This window comes from Panthera uncia, assembly GCF_023721935.1.
Source record: "Panthera uncia isolate 11264 chromosome B2 unlocalized genomic scaffold, Puncia_PCG_1.0 HiC_scaffold_24, whole genome shotgun sequence".
Taxonomy (NCBI): Eukaryota; Metazoa; Chordata; class Mammalia; order Carnivora; family Felidae; genus Panthera; species Panthera uncia.
The window spans coordinates 8,876,329-8,902,423 of NW_026057580.1; the positions used below are offsets into that span (position 1 = coordinate 8,876,329).

Below are 26,095 nucleotides of genomic sequence, written 5' to 3' on the forward strand. Positions count from 1 at the left end.
ATTGCCCCCTCCCCCCCCCCAATAAACACACACATAATTTGGCCCTCCCCCTGCCCTGGTCTCTCCTCCCCCAGCCCATTCCCTCTCTCCTCTCTTCCCTCCATCTGGACCCTTCATTCCCCCACCCCCCACTGCCTCCCTCTCTCTCCATCTGGCCCCTTCTTCTCTCCCTCCATCCTCCTCTCTTTTTTCAACCCCCTACCATTCTCTGGCCCCTCCACCATACACTACCCCCCCATCTTCTTGGCCTCTCTTTCCATCCCTGTGTTTTCATTTCCCCCTTCCGGCCCCTTTCCTAAGACTCTGTCCTTCTATTTCCTTAATATCTTCCTCATCTCTCAGCTCCCACCTCCAAATTATTTCTGCAGGTCTCCCCCCCAACCCTAGCCTTCTATATTCCCACCCTTTCTGGCAATCTCTTTTCCCCTTCATCATTTTCCCTTCAGCCCAATTCAAAGCCTGTTTCCTGGCCCCTCCGGCCCCTATCTACCCCTATCTTCTGGCCTCCCAATCCTCCTTCCCCATTGCTCCCATCCCTGCCTTCCCGGTCCTCCTCTCTCTCCCTCCATTTCAGCTGCTCCCCTCCCTGGCCCCGGCTCTGCACACCCCCCCCCCGCCCCTGCCCCTCCCCCTCTTGCCCCCCCCCCCAACTGGCCCTCCCCCTCCCCTCACCACCGTACCTCTGAAGGGGGCATAGGACATCGCGGGGATGCTCCCCCGATGGATGGAGGCGCGAGACCTGCTCATCAGGCCTGGGGGGGAGGGGGCGGGGGGACGGGGGAGAAAGAGAAGAGAGAAAGAGGGGGAGAGAGAGGGGGAGAAGGAGGAGGAGGGGGAGGAGGAGGAGGAGGAGAGAGGAGGAGAGAGGAGCAGAGAGGAGCGGAGAGGAGGAGAGAGGAGGAGGAGGAGGAGAATAGGAGCCAACGGCAGCAGCGGCAGCCGGGAGGGAGAGAGAGAGAGAGAGAGAGAGAGAGAGGGGGGCGGGGGAGTGAGCGAGAGAGGAGAGAGCAGGAGGAGGAGGAGAGAGAGACTCTGCAGCCCCCACCCCTACCCAGTGAGAACCAGAGAGAGAGACCCCTGCCTCAAAAACATAGTAGATGGAGTGCAGTTCTAAAGATGCATACCTCAGATCCTGAGACTGACAGACCCCAGACCCACAGAGAAGTATACCTTGCCACCCTCCGGGGGGGGGGGGTTAATTTTAAACCCAAAATCTAGAGGAAAAGATACCCCAATCTCAGGGCACAAAACAGATCCTGGACCCCCCTCCCCATTGAGAGAAGGGTCAGAGATCAAAATATCAATGTCCAGCTTCAAAAAGGTTCTGCACAGCCACAGAAATCTTAAGACTCCAGAATCATATGGTGATTTCAGGAACCAAGATCAGAGACCTAGAGTCAAAGAAAAAGATGAGATCCAGATTCAGAAAAAATCCAGACCTCGAATTAGGTCTTAGAGAACTCAGATCCAAAGATACCAGACCCCAGACTTAAATCTCAGAGAAAAGAAACTGTAGACTCAGAGACTGATAATTCAGGAGACCAAGAAACTCCAGACCTGAGGGTTGAGGATGGGCAGAAGGGAAAAGAGAGAAGAGGAGAAAGAGACACTCAGGTAGCTCAGAGATGTAGAATGCAGAGACCCCAAACTCATAAAGAGTTTGAAAGACCTTGGAGAGAGAGTGATCTCAGTCCCAGAGACACAGAAATTCCCAAAACAAAAAGGAATCTCGGTCCCAAGAAAGATCCCACTGCAAATACTGAAAGGCCCTACAGAGATCCAGCTCAGAAACAAACTCCAAATCCAAAGACAGATCTCAGGGAGACGTCATCCCCAGAGACGCAGGTAGGACAGAACTCTGATAAACGCCCAGTGACACCCACCCAGCAGACCCAGAGACCCCAGATCTTGAAAGGAGGAGAAATACTGGGTAGGGGGAGTGGCAAGAGCCTTTTCTCTGCTGCCTCCTCCCACCTCTCTCTCCTCTCATTGGCCCCTCTCTCCATTTTTGGGTCACTGGATGTGCTTGGGCCCCAGGGAAGTTATGTAGGACAGGTCCAGGCTCCTGGGGGATGGGTTAAGGGAAGGAGACCCAAGACTCAGAGGTGTTATAAGTCCTGAAGAGTTAAATAGAAGAGGGGTGAGGGACAAAAGGACCATCACTACGTCTTGGTGTCCTCCATATCCCCAACCTGCTGCCCTCCTCTCTTCCCCACCCCCACCCCATTCACTAGTCTGTCTCCAGCTGTAGGGTTTCAGTTAAGAAGGCTGAATTGCCCTCAGCCCCATTTTCATCACCCTGTATCCCATTCACAGGGTTTCACTCTGTCCTTTTAAAAAAGCATCTTGCCCCACCTAGCCATCGTCTTGCCATGCACATCCCTGCCTAATCACTTTCCCCTGCCCAGGGATAGCTGGCTTCTCAGATTATCCCTGTTCATTACCCAACCTAGGCATATGTCAGTCCTAACCAAAGAGGCAGGGGGCGCTCTCTTTACCCCCTGAGATTCGAGCTTCTCAGACCCTCCCACTCCTTAAGGCCTCGGGAACAGTCTAACGGCTGTAACTGGGCACATTCTGGCGTTTAAAGATGACTCCACACTCCACAACCTGACGCATCGAATTGGCGGGGTCTCCAGCCCCCCTTTCCTAGAGCCAGCACTCTCGTCACGTGGCGTGCGGGGCTGGCCAGCGATTGGCCTCTTCGCGTCGCTCATTGAGATACAGCCGCCTGAGGGAGACAGGCCCCCTCACGTGACAGTGGAACGACGCTGCGGCTCCCCTCAGCCTGCAATTGGCTGTTTTCCGGTTGACACGGAAACGAGAGTGCCATTTCCGCGCACGTCTGCAGATCCGGCTGTCGATTGGCCCAATTCCCTTTCGCTCCTCCTCCTTCAGGAGGAGGGGCAAACTGGGCCACGTGAGGGCCAGGATTGGCTGGCTCTGGATGTTCGGTCCGGCTTCCGCTGTGGTCGCGTGGTGTGCTTTTTCTTATCACGTGACTGCTGCCCAGGTAAGAAGAGGCCGCTCTTCCTGGGTTTGGGGTCGTTTCTGGGAGTTACGTGTGATTTTTGACATTCAACCCTCCTCTACCAGCAATAGGCTGCATGAGTTGGGGGCGGGCTTCCGCAATCCTGTTCGGCGCAGGGGTGAGTGACCGGCCCCGCCCCTTCCGGTCCTCGCAGCCTCGACCACCACCCGCTCCCCAAATCCTAGAGGTTGGCTTCTGAGGAGGGAGTGGAAACCGAGTGTGCCTTAATTGCTCAAGTTTCTCTCCCAGCTTCAGGGACCTTTTCCTTCGGGGTGCAGAAGAGGGGAAGGGCAGAGCTTGTCTATCCAAGCGAAGGGTTCCCGAGATGCAGTTTCCTCGGGTAGTTGTGGAGTGACACCGAATTCATTTCGTGCTCTCAGGCCACTCTGCTCCTGTCGCTTCTTTGGATGCCGGCGCTGCTGCCTGTGGCCTCTCGCCTTCTCTTGCTACCCCGAGCTCTGCTGACCATGGCTTCCGGAAGCCCCCCGTCCCAGCCCTCGCCGGCCTCGAGCTCAGGCTATGTTCCCGGCACAGTCTCTGCAGCCTTTGTCACCTGCCCCAACGAGAGGGTCGCCAAGGAGATCGCCAGGTGGGAACCTTAGCGTGGAGCCAGGAAGGAGGATCGTGAGGAGAGAGAGTTGGAGGTGGCAGAGAAGTGCACTCCTGCAGCTTCCTGCCTGATCTCCCGCTTTGGAACCTTGTCCTTTGGCTGCCAGTGCAAAAATCCGGGTCATGGGGCATTCTGAATGGGGCTTTCTCTTCACCTTCAGGGCTGTGGTGGAGAAGCGCTTGGCAGCCTGCGTTAACCTCATCCCTCAGATTACATCCATGTGAGTCATAGGCTTTAGTGGGGGGGGGGGGGGGTTAACCTGACTCTAGGGGCTGACTGGGCCTTTCCTTGAGGGCAGTCTTTGCTCCCTTAACACTCTCTCCCTGACCTTTTCAGCTATGAATGGAAAGGAGAGCTTGAAGAGGACAATGAAGTGCTGATGGTGAGAAACGTTTCCCCATCCAGCGAAACCCTTTTGAAACCCTTTTGACTCCTATCCGTCATGAGATCCTGAAATCAACCCCACCCCTGATTCAATCATGCTTGTCTTTGCTTCTTAGATGATTAAAACCCGAAGTTCCTTGGTTCCAGCTTTGACAGATTATGTTCGGTGAGAACTCTGACGTGGGTAGGGGTGAGGGCGTGGGGTGGGACTTGCTGGGCAGTCCGAGGGAGTGGGCTCCTTTAGGTAAATCTTTGAGTGATTCCTCCCCCCCCGCCCCCACCATTTTTTCAGTTCTGTGCACCCTTACGAAGTGGCCGAGGTGATCGCATTGCCTGTAGAGCAGGGGAACTCCCCGTATTTGCATTGGGTGCGCCAGGTTACAGAGTCAGTTGCGGACTCCAGCACAGTCCTACCATGATGAGCCCGGTTCCTGCCATGTTCCCCTTGTATATTTCAATGCCCTTTGACTTGCAGTGATAACTGGGCCCCTAATAAATCCTGTCTGTGGTTCTTTCTGCCTTTTGCCTCTTTTCTTGTCACATATGTGAATTTGGGAAGATTAGAAGTGCTTCTGTTTCCTGTGTTCTCATCTTCCAGAATGACCCAGGGCTGCTAGATTTGTTTATTTACCTTTATTTCAATCATACAGAGTCTGGGATCCTTTATCATCCCCCACCCCCCTGCCCTCAGTCTCAGTCCCCAGGGGTTAAATAATTTTAAAAAATATTTAAAAAGCTGTAACAAAATAACATCAAAGGAAATGGGAAGAGGGATGGGGGAAGGGTCAGGAATCACGAAGGGAGCAGAGAAGAGACAGCCTCTCCCCCAATCCCCCCACCTGGATTCCAGCCTGGGCAGTAGAGAGAACTACCCCCTACCTCCCCAGGTACATCCCAGCTGTAGGTGAGGTCAGAGGTCAGGGTATGAAAGTGCCGGTGTGTGTGAATGGGGAGGTGGGCAGAGGCAGGCTGTTCAGAAGATGCCCCCACCTCCCCACTCAACCAGGTACTGCACAGAACCATCAGGCCGTACTCTCCGAGCAAGGACCCGGACAGGGTCCCCTCGGGACAGGTAGCCAACCCCACCTCGGACTCCTCCCCCAGTCCCAGGAGACAAACTACGGCACAGGGGAGAAGCGGGTGCTGAGCGTCTAGGAAGACCTGGGGAGGGGGCTGGGACTGAGGAAGATGAGGCAGTCATCGAGTGGGGGGGCACTTTTAGGGATGTCTGTGGGGAAACCAATGTGAAGTTCCAGGGGTGACCTAGGGAGAGAAGGCAATTGTGAGTCCAGATGCAGATAAGGACTGAGTGAAAATGGAGCTCACATGTGGATCAGAGGAACGAAGCAATCAAGTTAGAGACTGAGGAACTTAGGAACATAGAGGTGAAGAGGGGTGGCACAGGCAAAGGGGTAGAATCTCACCTGTCTGGGGGTTCACCATCCCCAGAGGTCCCTGCGGTGCTGGCAGAGGGGTGGAAGGAAGCGAACATCCGGATGGGACTGCTGGGGTTGGGGAGGGGGAAAGTCAGGACCTGAAGCAGGGGAATAGGACCCTCTCCCACTGAGAAGGGCAGAGCGCAAACATTAGCCCCAAGGAATCCCCATCCCCAGAATACTAGGGATCAGACATTGGTTCTAGGAGTCTCTCTAAGACAAGAAGGGGGGAGCCAAGGGGGAGAAATAATTCTGGGTAAGAAAGTTCAGAGGATGTAGATAACTGGAGAAGAGACTCCAAGAGTGCATATCTGGTTGGAGGGTGAAGGAGCACTGACCTGGGCAGGCAGCGGGCGTCTGTGGGCCGGAAGTTGTAGCCGCTGCTGCCCTGGTAACTCTGGTTAGGGCTGGGGGTTGGTGGAGACACTGAGGCCTAGAAGAAGGAGCAAAGGACTGAGAGATAATCCTTGATTCCTTCCCACACCACCGTTTGCTCCGTGGGGTTCCCCCTGCCCCTGTACCTGCAGTGCCCTCTGCAGACGAGCCCGCTCCCTTTGCTCCTGGGGCTCGGGCTGATTGCGCACTGCTGAGGGTGGCCCCAGCTCCTCCATTTTCCCCTTCTGCCTCCTCCTCAGGGGCTCTGGCTCCGGCCTCCGGCGCTTCCCCAGGGGACGTGAGACCCCTCCCCCAGGGCCCTGCCCTGAAGGGAAGCTGTAAGAGGCCTCCTTATCCCCCCAGCCCCCTCCCGGACACCCCAAAGACCTCCCCATCTCCATACATATACCACCCCCTACAGATACCCTGAGAATTTCCCCATCCTCCCTGGACCAGTGACCTGGTGGGGGCTCCATCTCCAGTAAGGGGCTCTACAGGGGGAGGGATCCGAGCATGAAGACCAAACAAACATTTCCTCTTCTTAATCTCCCTCCCTGAAATGAAACTGGGGTGAGGAGACAAATGATATAGGGTCAGTGCAGTAAAAAAAGAGCCCTTCTTATGCTGTCACTTTTCAGAGATGATCTTCCAGGGGGGTGGCAACCCCTTCCCTCCCAGGATTACCATATCCATATCTGCATCTCATTCTGAGCCTGTCTCCATCCAACTCACCGGTCCTTGTGGCTGTTGAGAGCAGAGAGGAGTTTGGAAGAACGTTCTCCCTTGGGGGTATCTGAGAGCTGGGGGAGGGGAGGGAAAATGGGGTCAGGGGAGCAGTGGTGCTTCCCTTCCCCCTTTCTTTATACTTCCTTGTTCCACCCTCACCGCCGAAGCCTCACTACCCCTTACCTCCCCGAGGAGCAAACTGTCCCAATTCTCAGAGGTGAACGGGAGGATCTCACGGTCAAAATCAAAGTATTTTTTCTTACAGCAAACACTGAGGTGATAGAGGACAAGATGGGCCACATCCACCCTGAAGAAATATTGGGTTGTCAAGGTTGTGGAAGCATTAAAAGAGCCTAGAGAATCCCGAGCTGGGAGGTTGGGGTGTGCAGGATGAAATCCTGGGGGTGCTGAGAGAAGTTACACTGGTCCCCAAACCAGCTCACCAGCGAAGCTGTAGCCTCCTGACCTTCTCAGGGCCTCCCCGACACACACAGCATTCAAACTCATAGAACCTGGAAGTGGGCGAGAAGGAGAGAACACACCTTATACAAGAAAACAATACCTACCACGCTATAGAGGACTCACGAGCAAGGATGGGGCACGCAGGGAAGGGAAGCTTCAGAGCTTGGGAAGAGGACAGATCTGAGACAGCATGGCAGGGCGCCAAGAGGGTGGAGCAGAGTGAGAGGGCTCCCCGTGGCTCCCGGATGCCCCAGTCTCACCTGTCCCCATAGAGGAGGGGCTTGCTCAGACACTGGGTGCAGGCTTCATGGAACCACTGCAGGCAGCTCCGGCACTGCAGCATTTTCAGGTTCCACCTGCGGGGGAGCACAGGCCTAGTGACCTCCAGACACTACCCCCACCTCCACTGCCCCGGACCCTACTCACCACCTCCCCCTGCCCTCTTCGGCACTCGCGTCACTCTGTTCTTTCTCCTTCATTCCCTGAAGTCTGCCTCCCCACTACTCTATCACTCATTCCTTACCTCCCCCCCCCCATTACTCACTCCCCCGGACCCCCCCCGTAACCATTAGCCTGCTGCCGGTTGCTCAGGTGTCCAGCGTCCCAGTCGAGCCCCTTCAGTCCATATGGCAGTGACAGCTTCATGCCCAGCATGGCCCGGGCATAAGGGCCCTTCTTCAGTGCACCCCCCCTCTGCAGAGAGGGAGTGGACAGGCCACCTCAGAGGGGTGGTGGGGAGAAGCTGTGGGTAGGGGGTTCCCACAGGAAAGCGCCTTTACCTTGGTGGCAATGGCGAAGACACACTGGCGGCAGACCCAGGATGGGCCCTCTCCCTCTCCAGGAGCTGGAGCTCTGGGAACGTGGCAGTCCTGGTGATAAGCTGAATAATGATAATATTGAGGGTAGACCAAACACTTATGGCATTGCATACCTGGGTGGGCTAGATACTGGGATACAAAGAGTCTCAGCCACCTCATTTCATTTTTTGCCACGATCCTGCTGCGGTGAGTGAATTACTCTTATTTTACAGATGAGGGAACCAGGCTCCTAGAGGTTTGGGGATTTGCCCCAAATCTTATGATTAGACAAGGGTGTATTTGAAGCACCCACTGTCTACAAAGCTCACGCCTCCCCCCTCCATGGCTGTTTCTCCCTGTGCTGGAAGGGAATGAGGTTACAGGGTTGAGGACACTGCCCAGAGCAGTGGCTTGGGGACTCAGCCAGGACAATGGCATAAGGACCATGGTGGAGGGAAGGTTCAGAGGCAAGCTAGACCATTCAGGTGTCCCGCCCTCTCACCGTGGCGACACTTCTCACAGCTGACCAGCCGGTTCCCAGGGACCACAGTCTCAGAGCGACAGACACAGCAGAGGAGTTCCTCCCCAGGGAGGGCAGCTGTGAGGAAACACAGTGTTGCAGGGCCTGTCCTCAAGCCCCTTTCCATCCCCCAAGCCAAGTTTCTATTTTCCATGGCATGCACACACTTAGGTCCCCAGGGTCTCACCGGGGCTAATGTCTTTCCATAGAACCAGAAACTGGGAATCGTCCTCAAACTGGACCAGACACACCTCCCGAGCACTGTCCACCTGGAATGGATGAGCACAGGAGATGAAACAGGAATCAGAACTACATAAGGGGAATGGGGGAAAGGTGCTAGGTCAGAAATCAAAGGTCTTACCTTCTTGATGGTCCCCAAGTATAGCAGCCCATCCGTCCATCTGGCCAGAACATCTTGACCCTCCCAAAGTCGAGGCCTGGGGCCTGAAGTGGGCGCAGGGGAGGCTGGGTCCCAAAGTGGGGGGGCACCAGAGCGGCTCAGCCGGGGGGGCTGTGCCATTGCATCCTGGGGGGGGCCTAGCCAGAAGTGGGATAGGAGAAGGTTATGAATGTTGAGAAACTGTCCCCAGTTTTCTTTGCCTCAAGGACTCAAGCTGCTGTGCCCCCAGACTCCAAATCTGAAGCACCTGGATAGGAAACCACACAGCCCCCCTCCCAAGCTTCTTGACTCCAGCTCCTCCAACTCTGGTGCCTGGCTCTCCTCTCCCTAACTACCCCCACCTCCCAACCTAGTTCTCTAGCTTCCCAGCTTCCAGAGCTCCCCTGGGATACTATATCCTGGCCTTGAGATTTTAGGAGACACGATGATTGAAGAAGCAAAGGTTACCATTCAGTTTCTACTATCACCTTCTCCTGTTAGAGGTATCATAATTGGGGTGCTCTGCTACCCAGAGATGTGTTTTGGGACCTTTTCTGGAGATGTTTTCCAGAATAGGAACGGCTGCCTCCCTGGGCCCGCGTGTCTCATTCAGAACAATCAACCTGATGCCAGGTTATGTCAGGTCACCCTCAAATACGGGGCTCCTTGCCCCCGGGTTAGATAACTTCCCTGAGTGCCCCGGGAGGGGGGCGTGTCCCAGTCCCGGTCTCTACTCCCCATGACGGCGAGTCCGAGAGGGGACTTGAGTCGGCCCAGCCCGAACCGATGCCTAGGCGGCGAGGCTCTCCCGCCCGCGCCCTGCGCGCCGACCCCCGGCTCCCTGCCCCCCCCACGGGCGCCTCCCGCCGCCTCCTTACCAGTGACAGCTGGGGCCGCCGGGAGCCGGGCAGAGGCAGACGTGGGAGACCGAGGCGAACCCCCCCGCGCGGGGAGGACACGTCTGGGCGTCGGAGGGCGGGCAGGCAAGGGCCGGGGGGGTCCCCAGGCCCAGCCCCTCCGTCCCGGCAGCTCTGGGGCGTATGACGCAGCAGCCAAAGCAGCGGCAGCGGCAGGAGGAGGCGGCGGGGGAAAGGAGGGGAGGGGAGGGGAGGGACAAACCGGCTCGGGGGGAGGGTGGTGGGAGGGGAGGACTGGGGGGAAGGAGGAGCCGGTGGGGGGGGGCGGGCACCACCTCACCCCACCTCCCTCACCTCCAACGGGCCTGGAGGCCGCCAAGCGAGCTGTGCCCTCTCCACAGCTGGGGCGGGTGGAAAGTCAAGACCAGGAGGGAGAGGGAATCCCCACAGCCCCTTCCTCGGAGGGAGACCCGCCTTCGGGGCAGGAGGGAATCCCCCCCTCCCGGCAGCCGGCCTCCAGACTGGCCCCCGCCCCAGCCACATCCGTTAACCGCCCCCCCAACCTCCATGGTCACTCCAAGTCCCGCCTCCCGGCCCCAGTTCACGACCCCGCCCTCCATTCACCCTTCCCGTCGCCCCCGCCACGCCCTCCTCCCTCGAGTGCCCCGCCCTCCTCCCGCCTTTGCCCCCGGCCCCGCCCTCCCCGTGGCAAATTCCCCCCCCCCAACGCCGCCGCGCTTCTGCGCACGCGTGACCCCTCCCGCGCGCGGCACCTGGGAGGATTGGACCCCTCCTCTATGGGGCGGCGGCCGTTACCGGTTGGCGCGAGCTAGTCAGCGGGCGTGCGTCCCGCCCAGCGCTTCTAGGGCGGGTGCTCAGACCAGGAGAGCTAGTAGCGAGGCAGTGACGCCGCCAAGAGCCAGCCAATGGGCAGCGGGCGGGCCGGCCCTGGCGGTTCGAACGCTAAGGCAGGGAAAGGGCGGGAGGGGAGAGCCAGCAGTTTGTGGGAGGGCGCGCCTCTGGGCTCGGGTTCCCACCTTCCCTTATCCACCAGAGACTTCCCGCGTGGGGCTGGGGTGGCCGGCGGCAAACTAATGAAGGTGGTTGGCTAGTGGGCACATCTCCTAGATGCGGACAACCCGGGAGGGTATGGGAGCCTCAGGCCACCTAGACTGCAGGGGATGGCCTAACGGGGAGAAAAGCTGAAGCCCTTGCCCTGCAGAGCACAAATACTTGGCAGAGTGGACAGTTCCCATTTCTACAGATTTGGGCAATCGCTAATAAAACCTTTATTAAAAGACAAAAAAAAACAAAACAAAAAAAACTGTTCTTTATTTGATAGACCCAGGTCATACGGCACCCCTTCCCCCCACCCCCCAATAAAGCATCCCTCAGCTGCCCCATCCCCATCCCTAAACACACACACAGGATCTCGATCAGTCTTCATTTCCTGTTAGCCTGGGCCGTACCAATAACACACTGGTTCACCTGCGGACAGGGGGTTTAGACAAGATTAAAACGTTTTCAGAGTAGCCAAAAGTACAATTTTTCTCCAAGATCACCTCCCACTCCCAATATTAGGGCTGCCCTCAGAAAACACTGAAACCAAGGGCTCTGAAGGCAGGTACAGGCCTCAGTTATGGTTAGTTCTATGCCCATTGACCACACAAAATCAAAGAGTAGGTGAAAAGGCTTGAGAAGGATGGAAGCCACACACAGGAGCAGAGAGAGATGGAGTGTCCATTTCCAGCAATTTCGTGGCCCAGAGACCCCAAGCCCTAATAAGCTAGATAAAACATGAACAACACTCATTTAGGAATCAAGGCCCCTCAGAAAAATGATCCCAAGTCTAGGGCAGGATTTGTACAAAGTGAATCTAGAATAAAGACTACTTGGGTCCTGTCTAAAGGGCACAGGAGCCAACTTAAAGGAGCTCCCACTGGGCAAAGATGGAGCAATTTGAGCATCAGAAAGAATAATGACTACAAAGGATAGATATCAATACAAAAGCATCTGTAAAATGATACTCCCCCACCCCCCATAAAAACTCACTTGGTTACCTTTGGAAGTTGCCAAGATATCAACTTCTAATACTAGAAATTGATAAAGAATCTAGCATGTATCCTTCATTTCCTATATGTGCAGAATTTCAGAGTAACCAAATAATACATGGTAAAGGAAAGTACTTTCTAGAAGAAATGTGACTACTACGTGTAGAATGGGAAAATTAAACTCCCTAATGAAATAGAAGATCTAGGTATGAACATTGATAAAATCACTAGGTGAAATCACTAGGTCAACAGGGTATTTTCAAATGGATAGATCAAGTTGATAACACCCAAATCCAATGATTGGTTTTTAATTCGTTAAAAGTAGAACAATTAGATATTTAGGTGCCTCCTGCCTCAACAAAAAGTGTATTGCACCATTTAAGTTTTCTTGTCAGGAAATGTGAGACTGATTCAAATTTAATCAAAGCCCCTAAATCTACTAGATAACAAAAATTATGGAAGAAGGAAGCAACCAGCCAAAATCCAGATTTGGTATATTCTACCAGACAAATGACCCTATTTCTTCAACAAATAAGTATCACAAAAGGTCGTGAGATTCTTACAGATTAAAATAAATTTAAGAGACAATCCAACAAAAAGAAATGAGTGGTCCTTGCTTTGATCCCAATTAGAATAAACTTAATATATAAAAGACATTTGAGACAATCAGGTGAAATTTAACAATGTAAATTGGGTATTAGAGGATAGTAAAGAGTTTATGCTTTGGCTGTTAATGATGTTGACAGAACTTTAATCAAACTTGCAAGACAGCAAAGGAAATCCTGATCAAAGCAGAAGACCAGGGCAAGGTGCCAAAGGACCTGACTACTCCCATGGGAGCAACCAATGTCCACTGGGGTAAGCCCGAGTAGAGCAGAAGGGCACGCCTGACCAGAGATCCTGAATAAAGCCAGAACCCTCAGGAAGGGAATAGCCAGAGAAAAAACTACCCTCCAGAGACCAACAGTATGGAGACCTTCTGACTTAACTCTAGTGCAGGGAGCATAAATCTCCTAGAGAATTCATGGCACGGCCCTCCTTCCACCTAATGTTTAAGTGTGTTTTGGGGCCTGAATTCACACTATTTGGAATGGTCTGAAAAAAATGTCTATTTTGGTCCAGAAAATCCCATTTCCAGGAATCTCTCCCTAGATAGATATAACTGGGGTGCCTAGGTGGCTCAGTCAGTTAGGTGTCTGACTCTTGATTTCAGCTCAGGTCATGATCTCACAGTTCATTGGTTCAAGCCTGGGGTCGGGCTCTGCGTAATAGTGAGGAGCTTGCTTGGGATTCTTTCTCTCCCTCTCTCTTTGCCTCTCCCCTGTTCATGCTTTCTCTCTCAAAATAAATAAATAAACATTAAAAAAAAAAAAAAGATAGTCAGGAGCACCTGGTGGCTCAGTCAGTTAAGCGTTTGACTTCGGCTCTAGTCATGATCTCACTGTTTGTGGGTTTGAACCCCGCATCAGGCTCTGTGCTGACAGCGCAGAGCCTGGAGCCTGCTTCAGATTCTATGTCTCCCTCTCTCTCTGCCCCTCCCCTGCTCATGTTCTCTCTCTCTCTCTCTCTCTCAAAAATAAACATTAAAAAAAAAAAAAAAAAAAAAGATGGTCAGGTATAACTAAATAAATACAAGATGACATATGTACAAGGTTAGTCAACATGGCCTTGTTTGTAATAGAAATAAAGTGGAAACAATCCAAGTGTCCAGTAGAGGGAACTGGTGGATAAACTTTGGTGCAGCCACACAACGGAGTCCTAGGCAGACATAAAAATAATGGAATGATCTCTGTGTGCTAGTGGGGACTAATCTTGGGGCTGTCTTGATAAGCAAAACAAAGTACAGAACTATATACATATATATATACACACACACACACATATAGATACATATATATATACACACATATGTATATGAGAGAGATCTTTTATATAAAAAAGAATAAGCACATTCATATTGCCTATATTTGCAAAAAGAAACACTGAAAGGATAAGTAAAATGATAAATGAGAAAAATGATAGGGCAGGTAGGGAGAAAGGGGTGGTGGTAAAACTTCATTTGTTGTATATAGCTTTTATATAGTTTTGACCTTTTAACTACCTATTTTTAAAAATTAAACAACCCAAAAGCCAATAGTTAAAAATGAATCTAGAGAGGTAGTGCCCTGGATGCCTGACAAATGCAAATCCTTTCCAGATGAATGTGCCCTTGGCCTAAAGGACTGAAGGGTCAGAATGGAGAAGCCTACAACCACCCAGGGGTCCTGACAGGGCCTGGGCTTGGTGGTAACTGCACCTTGGAGGCAAAGCGTAGGGAGTTGAGGGACTCGGACACATTCTCTTCCAGGGGGGAAATGTTCACAAACATGAGCCTGTGGAGAGAAGAGAGGGGGCCAAACCCCAGCATCAGTGGCTGAGTACAGCCTGGACCAGGTTTCCATTTTCCTACCCCTGACCCCAGCATCACAGTCTCTACCCAATGCCCCCTCCTTTCTAAATCTTATTTATTTAGGTAATCTCTACACCCAACATGGGGCTCAAACTCACGACCCCAAGATCAAGAGTCACATGCTCCTCTGACTGATCCAGCCAGGCACCCCTCCACCCAACCTCTTCTATCCGTCTGTCCCTTTCACTCACATCTTAGCGCTGCCACCCAGAGAGTTCTGCAACAGGTAGGTGAGCTTGCTGTTCCGGTAAGGCACATGGGACTCCTTGAGGGTTGAGGGGGATAGGTGATTAGGATAGGACAGGGTTCAGCATGACCAGCCCCAAACCATCCCAGGTCCCATCTGCCAACATCCCCATGCCCACCTTGTTGCTCAAGGCCATGATGACCAGCCCCAGGGTAGACAAGCTGCTGTTAATGGCTTGGGTTTCCCGAAGGCGTTCCCGCTCCCCAGGGCCAAGGGTTAAGCCAGGGTCTAGCCGCTCACTCCCAGCCAGGTCCACAAGGCTGAGGGGGGCCCCACATTGCAGGCCTCGCCCAGCGTGCTCCCCAGAGATCTGCAGCTGGAACACACTGTGACTGCGTGATGATCGCTCATTCTGGGCTGTGCGGGCCACAGCCCGGTTCTGGTGGGCCAGATGGAGCAGGGCCTCCACCTGGGGATGGGGAACAGCAAGGGGCAAAAGCAGGCAGGGAGTCAACGCATAGCTATATCAGTAGCAATGAACAAGAGTCAGCACCTGCCCTCTTGAAGCTTCCTTTCCAGCCAGTGAAGAGACAAAATAAATAAAACGCACAGAATAGCTGAGATACTAAGGAGCAAAATAAAACAGAATAAGGAGTATGTGAAAGTAGGGTGAGAGTTGCAATTTTAGACACAACGGCCAGGAACAGCTTCAGTACTTTAAACTCCTAAGGCAGCGAGGAAGCAAACCACTCTGGGAGAGGAACATTCAGGCAAAGGCCCTGCTACAAGAACGTGACTAGCAGGCTAAAGAACAGCCAGGAGGCCAGCATGGCCAGAGTGAACTGGGCAAGAGGAGTAGTAGGAGCTGAGGCCTGAGATGCAGTGGGCCGGGGCCGGAGAACACCCTGGCACACGCGTCACTCCACTCCCTAGTTCTGTACGACGGACAGATCTACCTTCCAGCCCGCCAGCCAATGCTGATGTGGCGACCCACCCGCACAACGTACCCTCCCCTCAGCCTTCGACTTTCTCCTGCTCCCTTCTGCATCGACCTGCATCTGATGCCACCCGATCCATTCCTCCCCGTTTTCCAGTCCCAGGACCCATCAGTCCTTACCTCTTTCTCACAGGAGACAGGAACATATCGGGCATTGGTGACGGTAAGCTCCTCGCTTCCTGGCCCTGCCCGGCGAATCTCACACTCGCCGCCCTGGCCCTTCCGGGTCCCGGTGGCCAGCAGGTCTCGGACAGTCTCATTATAGATCTCTACATAGCTTGCCACAAAGCTGTAGGTCCAGCCCTGGCTGCCCAGCTCCTGGGCCACGGAGAAGAGATGCCGCAGGGCCCGAGGGATCAGCCCCTCCACCTGGGGGTCTCCCCCAGGCCCACCACCCTCCATCGTGAAGGTCTTGCCACTGCCTGTCTGGCCGTAGGCAAAGATGCATACTGGGTAGCCATCCAGGGCTGACTGGACAAGCATGGCAATCTCCTCAAACACTTCGTCCTGTCCACTCCCTGGTGGGAAGACCCGGTCAAAGGAGAAGTCATGGCGGGTGGGGGGGGCTGGCGCCCCACTCAGGGTCCCACGACGCTCGTCAGATCGGGAGAGGCTGAGGCGGGTTGGAGGATCAGAGGGCCCACCAGGGCCAGAGGGAAACAGGAGGAAACCAGGGGGTGGGGTGGGCTCCCCTGGAAGGACAGGGCGGACCCGGCAGAACACACGGATATTGCCTTTGAGTTCCTGTAGCTGGTTGTGTAATCGCCGGCGCTCCATCTCTAGCCCATGGAGACGTTCTCCTTGCTCCACTAGTAAGGCCGCCTGGGTTGTAGCCTCCTGGCGCAGAGACGCCACCTCTGCTTGGCTGCCTGACAGAGCTGCTTCTGACGCCTGTAGCCTCCTCTGTCCAGAACGGAACGGACACAGAGGGTGAGACACAACGAGGAATAAGGACAAGTCATGATGAGGTGGGGGATGGAGGTAGGGTGGTCCCTGTTCCCAAGGACTTCAGTCTGGTAAAGAAAGAGGGAAGAAAATAGGAATCATGGTAATAGAATAGGGAGTGCTGTGAGAAGAGCCAGAAGGGGCATAAGGACAATGACATCTAAGCTGACACCCAAAAATACAGGAGTAAACCCAGGAAAAGATGGAGAACAGAAAGAACATTCTGCAGCGAGGGAAGTATATATGCAAAATGGCCTGAAGAGAAGATTGAGGCATCGGAGAAACCGCAAGGAATTCAATCTAGTTGGTGCTCACCAAGGAGTCAAATGGACATGAGAAGAGGAAGAGAGAATGCCATGGAGATTTGGTTTTATTTTTTTATTAAAAAAATTTTTTTTTAATGTTTATTTATGTTTGAGAGAGAGAGACAGGCAGAGTGTGAGAGAGGGAGGGGCAGAGAGAGGGAGAAACAGAACTTGAAGCAGGCTCCAGGCTCTGAGCTGTCAGCACAGAACCCAATGCGGGGCTTGAACTCACGAACCGTGAGATTATGACCTGAGCCAAAGTCGGACGCTTAACTGACTGAGCCACCCAGGTGCCCTGGAGATTTGGTTTTAAATGTTTATTTATTTTGGGGACACCTGGCTGGCTCAGTCAGTTAAGCGTCCAACTTTGTCTCAAGTCGTGATCTCGCGGTCCGTGGGGTTGAGCCCCGTGTCAGGCTCTGTGCTGACCTCTCAGAGCCTGAAGCCTGCTTTGGGTTCTGTGTCTCCCTCTCTCTCTCTGCCCCTCCCCAACTCACACTGTGTGTGTGTGTGTGTGTGTGTGTGTGTGTGTGTGTGTGTGTCTCAAAAATAAACATAAAAAGAAACTTTTTTAAATGTTTATTTTTGAGAGAGAGGAAGAGAGAGAAGCAGAGAGAGAGGGACAAAGGATCTGAAGCAGGCTCTGCGCTGACAGCAGAAAGCCTGATGCAGGGCTCGAACTCACGAACTGTGAGATCATGTCCTGAGCTGAAGTTGGGCACTCAACTGACTGGGCTACCCAAGCACCCTGACTTTTTTAAAAAAAAATTTTTTTAAGTTTATTTATTTTTGAGAGAGACAGGGACAGCAGAGTTGGGGGAGGGGCAGAGAGAGAGGGAGAGAGGGAGAATCCCAAGCAGGCTTAGTGCTGTCGGGGCTTGAACTCCCAAAACTGTGAGATCATGACCTGAGCTGAAACCAAAAGTCGGACACTTAACCGACTCAGCCACCCAGGCACCCCACGATTATTATTATTATTTTAAGTAGGCTTCATGCCCAGCACAGCCCAACGCAGGGCTTGAACTCACGACCCAGAGATCAAGACCTGAGCCGAGATCAAGAGTCAGATGCCTAACCGACTGAGCCACCCAGGCACCCCTGACGTGGAGACTTTTGATCAGGAAAGAAAGAGAGAAAGACAGAGGGGGAGACAGAGGATGAAGGGAGACACAGATCCAGGTGGGAGCTATGAAAGCAAGAAGGACAGGGAGAAGCAGGGCAGAAATAAGACACAGTCAGGGGTGGGCTGGGGTGGAGGTTAGAGGACAGACGTGTACTGCCAAAGAAAGGCAGGCAGGGACCCTAAGCCCAAAGAGACTTCAGGGTAACCCAGAAAGAAGGGTTAGCATTTGGTGAGAAGGTGGTCCTTACCTCCTGCTCCTCCAGCCGGGCGGCCAGTCCCCTTCGCTCCTCCTGCAACCCCAACTGTTCTTTCTGGAGCTCTTGCACCAAGCCCTGCTGTGTGCCCAGCTGCTCTTCTAGCTCCAGGACACGGGCCCTTAGGTTCCCCAATTCCTGTTGGCCCTGCTCGGCCTGGGCCTGCACCCTGGCCAACTCCCCTTCCAGTGTCCTGCATTCTGCCCCCAGGGACTTGGCCTGTTGTTGGGCCTCCCGGAGCTGGTCCTGTAGCTGTTGGTTCTCCTGGTCCAATGTCTGAGTCCTCTCACGACAGCATTTCAGCTCTGCATTTAGGTCACATAACTGACCCTTTAAGTCCCAGGCCGGACGTTTGGTGGGTTTCCTCCCTCCCGGCACGGGAGCAGCCGCTAACATGGCACAGAAAGGGCAGGGTCAGGGAGGCCTTGGCTTTCTGCCTCTCCTCCCTCCTAGGCTTTAAGGCCTCCACACATCCTGCTATATCTCTTTTCCCTCCAGACAGGGAGGAGACCAGATGGATGTTTTGGGGTACTCATCATCTCCTCTCTTCCCTGTCCCAGCCCCTCACCTAGTGGTTATGTTTGTCACCTACCTCCAGGCTTCTGGGCAGGAGCAGCAGGGCCTGGTTTCTGATTCTTCAGCACTAGAGAATTGGGGAGTTAACATACAGAATCAGCACGGGGGTCCTTTACACACCCTCCCTTTACACACACCCCAAATCTCTTCTCAGCCCCAGCTCTGAAGCACTACTACCTGTGGCAACAGCTGTGGAACATCGGGGTCCCGTCTTCTTGGGAACTTTTGGAGCTGTCAGGAGATGGGGGAGAGGAAAAAGAACAACCAGTCTCAGGATGGTGTGAACTCTGGCTGGGCCAGGGGCAGAGGAGTTGCGTTTTCTGAGGATTAGAAATAAGACAGCTTCCCTCTTCTCTGAAGTGTGGCCAGCTTCTAAAGGTATCCTTCCCAGGACCAGGAATTACACAATACCCCAAGAAAAAGTTGGACCAAGATAAGCAAAAAAAGAACACGGGGCAGAACCACATGTCAAGTATGCTACCATTTATGTAAAAAATATTGGAGACATGTCCATGATAGAACACCCCTGGAAGGACATACAGTTGCTCCTGGGGAAGGGACCTGGTGGCTGGGGGACAGAGGTAGGAGGGAGACTTTTCACTGTATAATGACTTCTGTGCCTTTGGAATTTTGAAACAAGTGAAACATATTACCTATTCAAAATATGCTAAAATTGAAAGAAATCTGAAGAGCACTGGACTTCCATTCCCTTGGTTTCTGTTCACCCCTAGAGCCCACCTGTGGTCTGGCCTTGTGTCTGTGCCACTGTGGTGAGGGCTGGTGCTCTGGGGCGGGATGTGGCAATTTTGGTCACTGTGTCCAGGCCTCGTGTCCTTTTCTGGAGAAAGACAAGAATGGGGTCCATTTACTCTCCCTGATTGAGTTAGACACGCACACTCTCTGTCCCTCTCTCTCACACACACATACACGTACATGTACATGTAAAGCTTTCCAAACCCAGCTTACCTTCTCAGGCTCCAAGGCATCCTCCATCTGGTCAGGCCCCCTCTTAAACCTGGTTCCCGGAAGAGGCAGCCGAGAAGGAGCCTTGACCGGGGGTCTTTTTAGCTGTATGTTCCCCCTCACTTCCAACAAGGGGGACCTCTGTTGGGAAAAGAGAGAAGCTTTAGACAACTCCCTGGAGCCCAAATGTCCCAAGAACTCCCCTTCTTGGCCCCCCCACCCAAACTCTTAACCACCAACAAGCACTGAGTACCTCTTGGGCACAAACTGGGGCCCACAGATTATGTGCCAGCCAAAAGGCAAAGAGAGAAGTGGGACATAATGCAAAAGTGGGAGAAATCTCTAAGGGAAAAGCTGGACAGACGACGCTAAACTTCAGCTAACTTTAAGGGTAGTTACTTAAATAAGCAGAAAGAAATGGACATTGTTTTCAGAAGGCAAAACCTCAAACACGCACATGATACGGCTGGGAGACCACCGGGCTCTTTGAGCTAGAATGGAGAATCATAAGGGAGAGAGTGGAAGAAAGATAAGGCTGAAGACTAGATGGGAGGAGCAGGTAACATTTTAGAAATTGTTTTAAATACTTCATCTGTATCAGCTTCTTAATCCTTACAGCAGCCCACTGAGAAGTGCTATTATTAGCCTCATTTTGCAGATGAGAGAAGGAAGGCACTGAGAGGGAAAATAGCTTGTCTAAGGTCATCAGCCAGTGAAGGGCAGAGCCAGGGTTAGAATCTACACAGTCTGGTTCCGGAGGCCATGTTTTTAACTGCTAGGGCTGTGATGCCAGGCCTAGGGAAGAGTTTTGTCTTTAGCCTTGCATATGTGGAGAACCAGATACAGCTTCTGATTGGGCATGTGAAAAATATACAAAAGAGTCTATTTATAAAAAATAATGAGGTTGACTTGCATGGAGAAGACTCAGAAGTCGCATGACCCAGTTTGGAGACCACCAGAGTCAGGTAAAAGGTGGGGACGGTGGGAAAGAAAGAGAGTGCCTCTCCAAAGCATCTCAATTCAGTGTCTGGGGATTATGTCCACTCCATGGCTACTCCTGTCTAGGGTGACCAACCATTCTGGTTTGCCCAGGACTAAAGGGTTTCTGAGGACACAGAACATTTCTGTGCTAAACACAGGTCCTTCCTATGCAAACCCTACTCCTACCCCACGATCAGGAGAACGCCACGTATACAGAACAACTTCTGATCTTCATGAGAGTTAACTTTTATTTACTATTATTTTATTTTATTATTTCATTTCATTTCATCTCATCTCATTTCATTTCATTTTTGAGAGTAAGAGACTGAGCGTGAGTGGGGGAAGGAGCAGAGAGAGAGGGAGATACAGAATCTGAATCAGGCTCCAGGCTCTGAGCTGTCAGCACAGGGTCCACACGGGGCTTGAACCCACAAACCGTGAGATCATGACCTGAGCCAAAGTCGGACACCTAACCGACAGAGCCACCCAGCCACCCCAGAAGAGTTAACTTTTACTTCCAAGGCGTCTTCTCTGTCTTTCAGCTTACTTCATTCACTTGATATTTACCTAGTGCCTGTTATGTGCCAGGAAATGATCTGGGTTTGGGAGTAACCAAACCACCAGATGTGGTCCCTGCCCTCAAAATGCTCATAGAAAATGGTGAAGAGAAACATTTAAAGAGAGCATTAAAACTTTACTGAGTGCTATCATAAAAAGTGCCCAGGGGAGGGGATGGGCATATAGTTCAGATGGGGAGAGTGTCAGAGAACACTTCTAAAAACTCTTTTTAGGCAAAAACCTTGAGGATGAGTTGGCCTGATGGCTTGGGCCAAGGACGAGCATCCTAGGCAGAAAGCAAGGAAGGGGGTGCACACAAGGAATGTCAGGTTATTGTGTTCAGCTGACACATGGAGTGTGCACAGAAAGTGGGGAGGTGAAGGCAAGGATTATGGCAGTTGGCATGCCATGATAAGGACGACAAGTGTTTACTGAAGGCAAGAGGGACCCTGATGATTTTTAATCGGGAAACTAATATGACTAGATTTGTACCAGAAAAGCAAGTGAAGCAATGTGAAGAATGAATGGAAGCAGAAGATGAGGGCTATGACAGGCAGAGAGAATGCATCACTCCTTTCGTCCTTCATTCAACAAGGATTTGTGGCACTCAGATTTTTTGCAAGACTGCTCTGTACCAGACGTTGTTTTAGAAGCTGGGGTAAGAGTAATGGACAAAATCCCTGCCCTCCCAGAGCTTACTTTCTAGGGCAGCCTTTCCAAACTGGAGTACAAGATAATTAAGCTCTAAAAAAACAATCCACTTTCTTAACTCTCCCAAGGAAATACACATCTCTCAGTATTCCGGATGCAACAGAGAGAAGTTAATCATTAGATGTAAAGAATGCACTGGGGCAAGAGCTTAATTTTCATAGAAGTCAGTCGAGAAGCGCTGTTTTAGGAGATTAAGGGCTAAAAAGAAATGCATCTGAGAGAGGCCACCCTCTCTTGGGTTCCCCCTCTCTCATGGAAGGTTCTCCTCATTTCTCCAAACTTGAATGGTGGTCTTTCTGTTCTCAGTGGGAATGAAAAGGAGGGGCTGGCTTACTGGAAACCAAGTATTGACCTAACTAGGAGCTGGCTTGGCAGTGAGGGAGATGGGGGAAACCGGGACACCAAGATGCCTGTCATGGTTCCAACAACCAAGAGAACAAGAGGAAGGGCTGGTTTTCTTTTGTCTTTTAATTAAGCTTTTCATTTAAAAATCATTGCAGATTCAGGGGTGCATGGGTGGCTCAGGTGGTTGAACATCCAACTCTTGATTTCTACTCAGGTCCTGATCTCGGCGTTCATGAGACTGAGCCCCACATAGGGCTCTGCGCTGACAGCATGAAGCCTGCTTGGGATTCTCTCTCTCCCTCTCTCTCTGCCCTCCCCACTTGCACTCTGTCCCTCTCTCAAAACAAATAAACATTAAAAAAAAAATCACTGCAGATTCACATAAAGTTGTAAGAAACATCACGGAGAATGTGATATATTCAAGGATGTTCACAGAGCCAGCCAGGTGCACCTCAATACATTTTTAAAGGAATGAAATTTGATGTCTACCAGCAGGGGAATACTTAAATAAACTGATATATCCACACCATTGGCTTCTATACAAATAAAAAGCCCCCACCCCAAAAAAAGGAGGTGTCATTTTTTGTTCTGTTGCCTACAGAAATGTACGTATACAAAGAATGTTTTTTAATCAATTTAGATTAATCAAATATATTTTTTTTATCTTTTTTTTTAAGTTTATTTTTCTCAGAGAGTGTGCACAAGAACAGGGAGGGGCAGAGAGAGAGAGAGGGAGAGAGAGAATTCCAAGCAGGCTCTGCACAGTCAGCGCAGAGCCTGATGCAGGGCTCAATCCCACCCATTGTGAGATCATGACCTGAGCCAAAATCAAGAGTCGGATGCCCAACCAACGGAGCCACCCAGATGCCCCCAAATGTAGTGTTAAAACCAAAGTTTTCTTTAAGTATTCCAAGGCTACACACTGAATTTTGTTATAACCAATGCCCTTTGTTCTCTCTACACTGCCACAATGGATCTACTAAAGACCTAACTCCCCGGAATTTGTGTGGGCTCTGAAAAATGTATTCAAAGGTTTATTTATTAAGGAAAACTCTAAAGAGTTTAGTGTTTATTTTTCTTCCGTCTATAATATAAAGCCAGGCACAATGACTCCCAACTTTCCACAATGAGAAGCATAAGAGAAATGTTTCCCCTCAACGTGCACATCAGATCCTACTCTCCTCATCTACTAAGTAAGAGCCCTACCAATCCTTCCTTTTCTCCTCTACACCATCGGCTTTTCACTCCACTGGATCATTCCTACCTGCTACAACACATGCTATTGTTGTAAAGAGTTTCTTGACTCTACTTTCCCTGCTAGTATTTTCTTTGTTGCCCTTTGCAGCAAAACTCAAAAGTGCTATCTACGTAGCATTCACTATGTCCAGATTCTCTCCTAAACCCATCCCAATCAGGCCTTCACTCTCCCCATTTCACCAGAACCACTCTCCTCAAGGTCACAAGGTCACTCTCCTCATGTTGCTAAGTCAACTCTGCATCTTCCCTTTCCTTGACCCATCAGCAGCATTTGATACAACTACTCACTCCCTCTTCCTTAATACACTTCCTTCATTTAGCTTCCAGGAGACCATCCTCTCTTGGGTTCCCCATCTCTCATGGAAGGTTCTCCTCATCTCTACAAACTTTAATGGTGGTCTTTCTATTCTCTATCCACATTCCAGTCTACTCTCACGGCTTTAAATACCATCCATATACTGACCACTCCTAGATTTATATCTCCAGCCCAGACCTTGCTCCTGAACTTCTATGCAACTGTCTCCTCAATGTGTCCACTTGAAGTCTAATAAATATGCCAAACTTACATCCAAACTCACCCCCTAACATCCAAACCCCCTTCAAACTCACTCCTCTTACAGCTTTGTCCATCTTAGTCAATATAATTACATCTTCCAGTTGTTCAAGCCAAAAAACCCCAAGGCCTCCCATTTTATTACATTCCATATCTAATGCCAGCAAAGGATGACAGAATCTGACCATGTGTTACTCTTTCCACTGCTACTACCCTGATCCATGTCACCATTATCTCTCAGGTTATCACTTGCCACTGGTTATCAACTGGGGGTGATTTTACTCCCGACAGGACATTTGGCAACGTCTGGAGACAATTTGTCATTGATTAGGTGGGAGCTGCTACCAACATCTAGTAGGTAGAGGCCAGGAACACTGAGAACATCAGACGATGTACAGGACAGCCCCCTACAGTAAAAATGTCAGTAGTACAGAAGTTGAGAAAAGCTGCTGTATTCCTCACAGTTCTCCTTGTTTCTATCCTGACCCCCTACCTCTACGCTCAATGTGGCAGCCAGTGACCCGCTTAAAATGTAACACAGATCTTATCTCTGCTTAAAATCATCCAATGATTTCCCATCTCTCTCAGAGTAAAAGTCAAAGCCCTCACAATGATTCCTACAAGAAGCAGTGGGGTCAACAATCCCACTCTCCATTATCTGACTTCCCTTCCAACAACTTGCCCCCTCGCTCACTCCATTTTAGCTTTGTTTTACAATTCTTTAGGACTTGGCTCTAGTAGATTTCCTCGGCCTGGATTGCTCTTCCTTCAATATCCACTAGCCTTTGTCCCTCACTTCCTTCAAAGCCTTTATTCAAGGCTCACCTTCTTAATAATGGAGCTTACCAAGACCATTCTATTTAATACTCCATCCTGACAGTTGGCCTCCCCTCCTCCCTCTTAATCTGCTCAGATTTTTCCTTTTCTCCACTGAATTTAACACTTTTTAAAAAGTTTATCTTTGAGAGAGAGCGTGCACGTGCAAAAGTCGGGGAGAGGGGCAGAAAGAGAGAGAGAAAACCCCAAGCCCCACATGGGGCTTGATCCCACAAACCATGAGATCATGACCTGAGCCAAAATCAAGAGTCTGGATGCTTAACTGACTGAGTCATCCAGGTGCCCCCAGCACTTATCACTTTCTAAGAGAGTTATATAACTTATGACATATTTCCTGTCTCCCCATAAAATAACAGCTTTCCATAGAACAACATCTATAGAGATGACAGGGATTTGTCTTGTTTATTGCTGCATCCCAAGTATCTACAACTGGGCATGGTACATAATAGGTGCTCAGTAAATATTCTACGCATACATATGAGAAGGCTTCTATTTTTCGCTGTCACATCATACTGCTCTGCTCTTTAGTTGTCAGGACACAAAGAGTATCTCTTCAGGTTGAAACTTGACTCTGGAAAAATCTGAATGTGAAATACTAACAAACAGAGCATCCAGGGAGGAGCTTTTTTCTGGCACCAAAAATCAGTACACTCTGGCTGTCACACATCTTTCTCCACTGGACAGGGGAGGCTGCAGATGGTTGTGGGGTGCAGTGGCACTGATAAGAGAAGAAACTAAGTCAACCAGCCTCAGGGGGCAGAGATCGCTGTAAAATCTGGGGAAGGAAAGAGAATGAGTCCTTCAGTTCAGATTACCCCATTCCCTCTATCCCCTTTCTACACTCCGAAGCGAAGGCAACCAGGAGAGGACAGGAAAGAACACCAGCAGGGATTTGGCCTCAGGCACCATTCCCCCAGAGGTAAACGGAATCTCAGGACTCTGCCTTCTCAATCACGGACTGCAATCGTCGGTACGAATGGAGAAGTGGGTACCAGTCAGACAATCCTGAGAATTCGAAACGGGAAATCCTGGAGACACGAAAGCGAGGAAAGGTGTTTTGAGACTCCCTGAAATTGGAGGAGGGCAGGCAGACGTACACTCAGACTTTCTGGGTCTGCTCCCTGCCTTCTCCCTCCCTCACCCCTTTCCAATGCGTGGGGACGCGCGGACCTTCGCCTTCCAAGCCGGCAGGACCAAGGCCGGCCGGGAGCCAAGGGCTCGTCAGCATCGGGGGCAGGAGATCCAAGGCGGCTCTTACTCACCTGCGGCTCCATGTCCAGCACCGTGCCGCACGTGCCAGGGGACCACAATAGAAGAGGACAGGGCGCCGGGACTCCTGGGACCCACGTTCTCTCGCCAGCTCGCGACACAAGGGACGCGCGCTCCGGAATCCAGCGATTACCAGCCTAGCGCCACACCCGCCACT

General features: G+C 51.6%; 3 protein-coding genes across 6 annotated transcripts; 1 reads left to right on the plus strand and 2 right to left on the minus strand.

Annotated features, from left to right (window-relative positions):
* Window positions 1-2,916: 2,916 nt before the first annotated feature.
* CUTA (cutA divalent cation tolerance homolog) lies at window positions 2,917-4,536 on the plus strand. Of its 4 annotated transcripts, none has more exons than XM_049653461.1 (6): window positions 2,918-3,013; window positions 3,412-3,620; window positions 3,802-3,861; window positions 3,978-4,023; window positions 4,142-4,191; window positions 4,318-4,536. In XM_049653461.1, the coding sequence occupies exons 1-6, from the start codon at window positions 2,948-2,950 to the stop codon at window positions 4,442-4,444; spliced, it is 558 nt and encodes a 185-aa protein (XP_049509418.1). In that variant the 5' UTR covers window positions 2,918-2,947; the 3' UTR covers window positions 4,445-4,536. The 4 variants fall into 4 exon arrangements, with proteins under 4 accessions (XP_049509420.1, XP_049509418.1, XP_049509419.1 ...); XM_049653462.1 differs by lacking the exon at window positions 2,918-3,013 and adding an exon at window positions 3,029-3,149; XM_049653464.1 differs by lacking the exon at window positions 2,918-3,013 and adding an exon at window positions 3,164-3,218.
* Window positions 4,537-4,611: 75 nt separating this feature from the next.
* On the minus strand, window positions 4,612-8,887 carry PHF1 (PHD finger protein 1). The gene is given in 15 exon segments (XM_049653460.1): window positions 4,612-5,235; window positions 5,237-5,288; window positions 5,450-5,530; window positions 5,800-5,894; window positions 5,983-6,172; window positions 6,297-6,401; window positions 6,569-6,636; window positions 6,746-6,869; window positions 7,006-7,074; window positions 7,285-7,380; window positions 7,569-7,717; window positions 7,804-7,904; window positions 8,324-8,419; window positions 8,529-8,610; window positions 8,703-8,887. Coding segments are annotated over 15 exon segments (1,704 nt in total). The 5' UTR covers window positions 8,862-8,887; the 3' UTR covers window positions 4,612-4,998.
* Window positions 8,888-10,868: 1,981 nt separating this feature from the next.
* KIFC1 (kinesin family member C1) lies at window positions 10,869-26,095 on the minus strand. Its single transcript, XM_049653453.1, has 11 exons — window positions 25,932-26,095; window positions 19,431-19,568; window positions 19,203-19,302; window positions 18,642-18,695; window positions 18,481-18,531; window positions 17,883-18,277; window positions 15,382-16,164; window positions 14,443-14,733; window positions 14,269-14,342; window positions 13,925-14,000; window positions 10,869-11,065 (listed from the first exon to the last, which is right to left on the minus strand). Exons 1-11 carry the CDS (start codon window positions 25,941-25,943, stop codon window positions 11,021-11,023), a joined length of 2,019 nt encoding a protein of 672 aa, XP_049509410.1. The 5' UTR covers window positions 25,944-26,095; the 3' UTR covers window positions 10,869-11,020.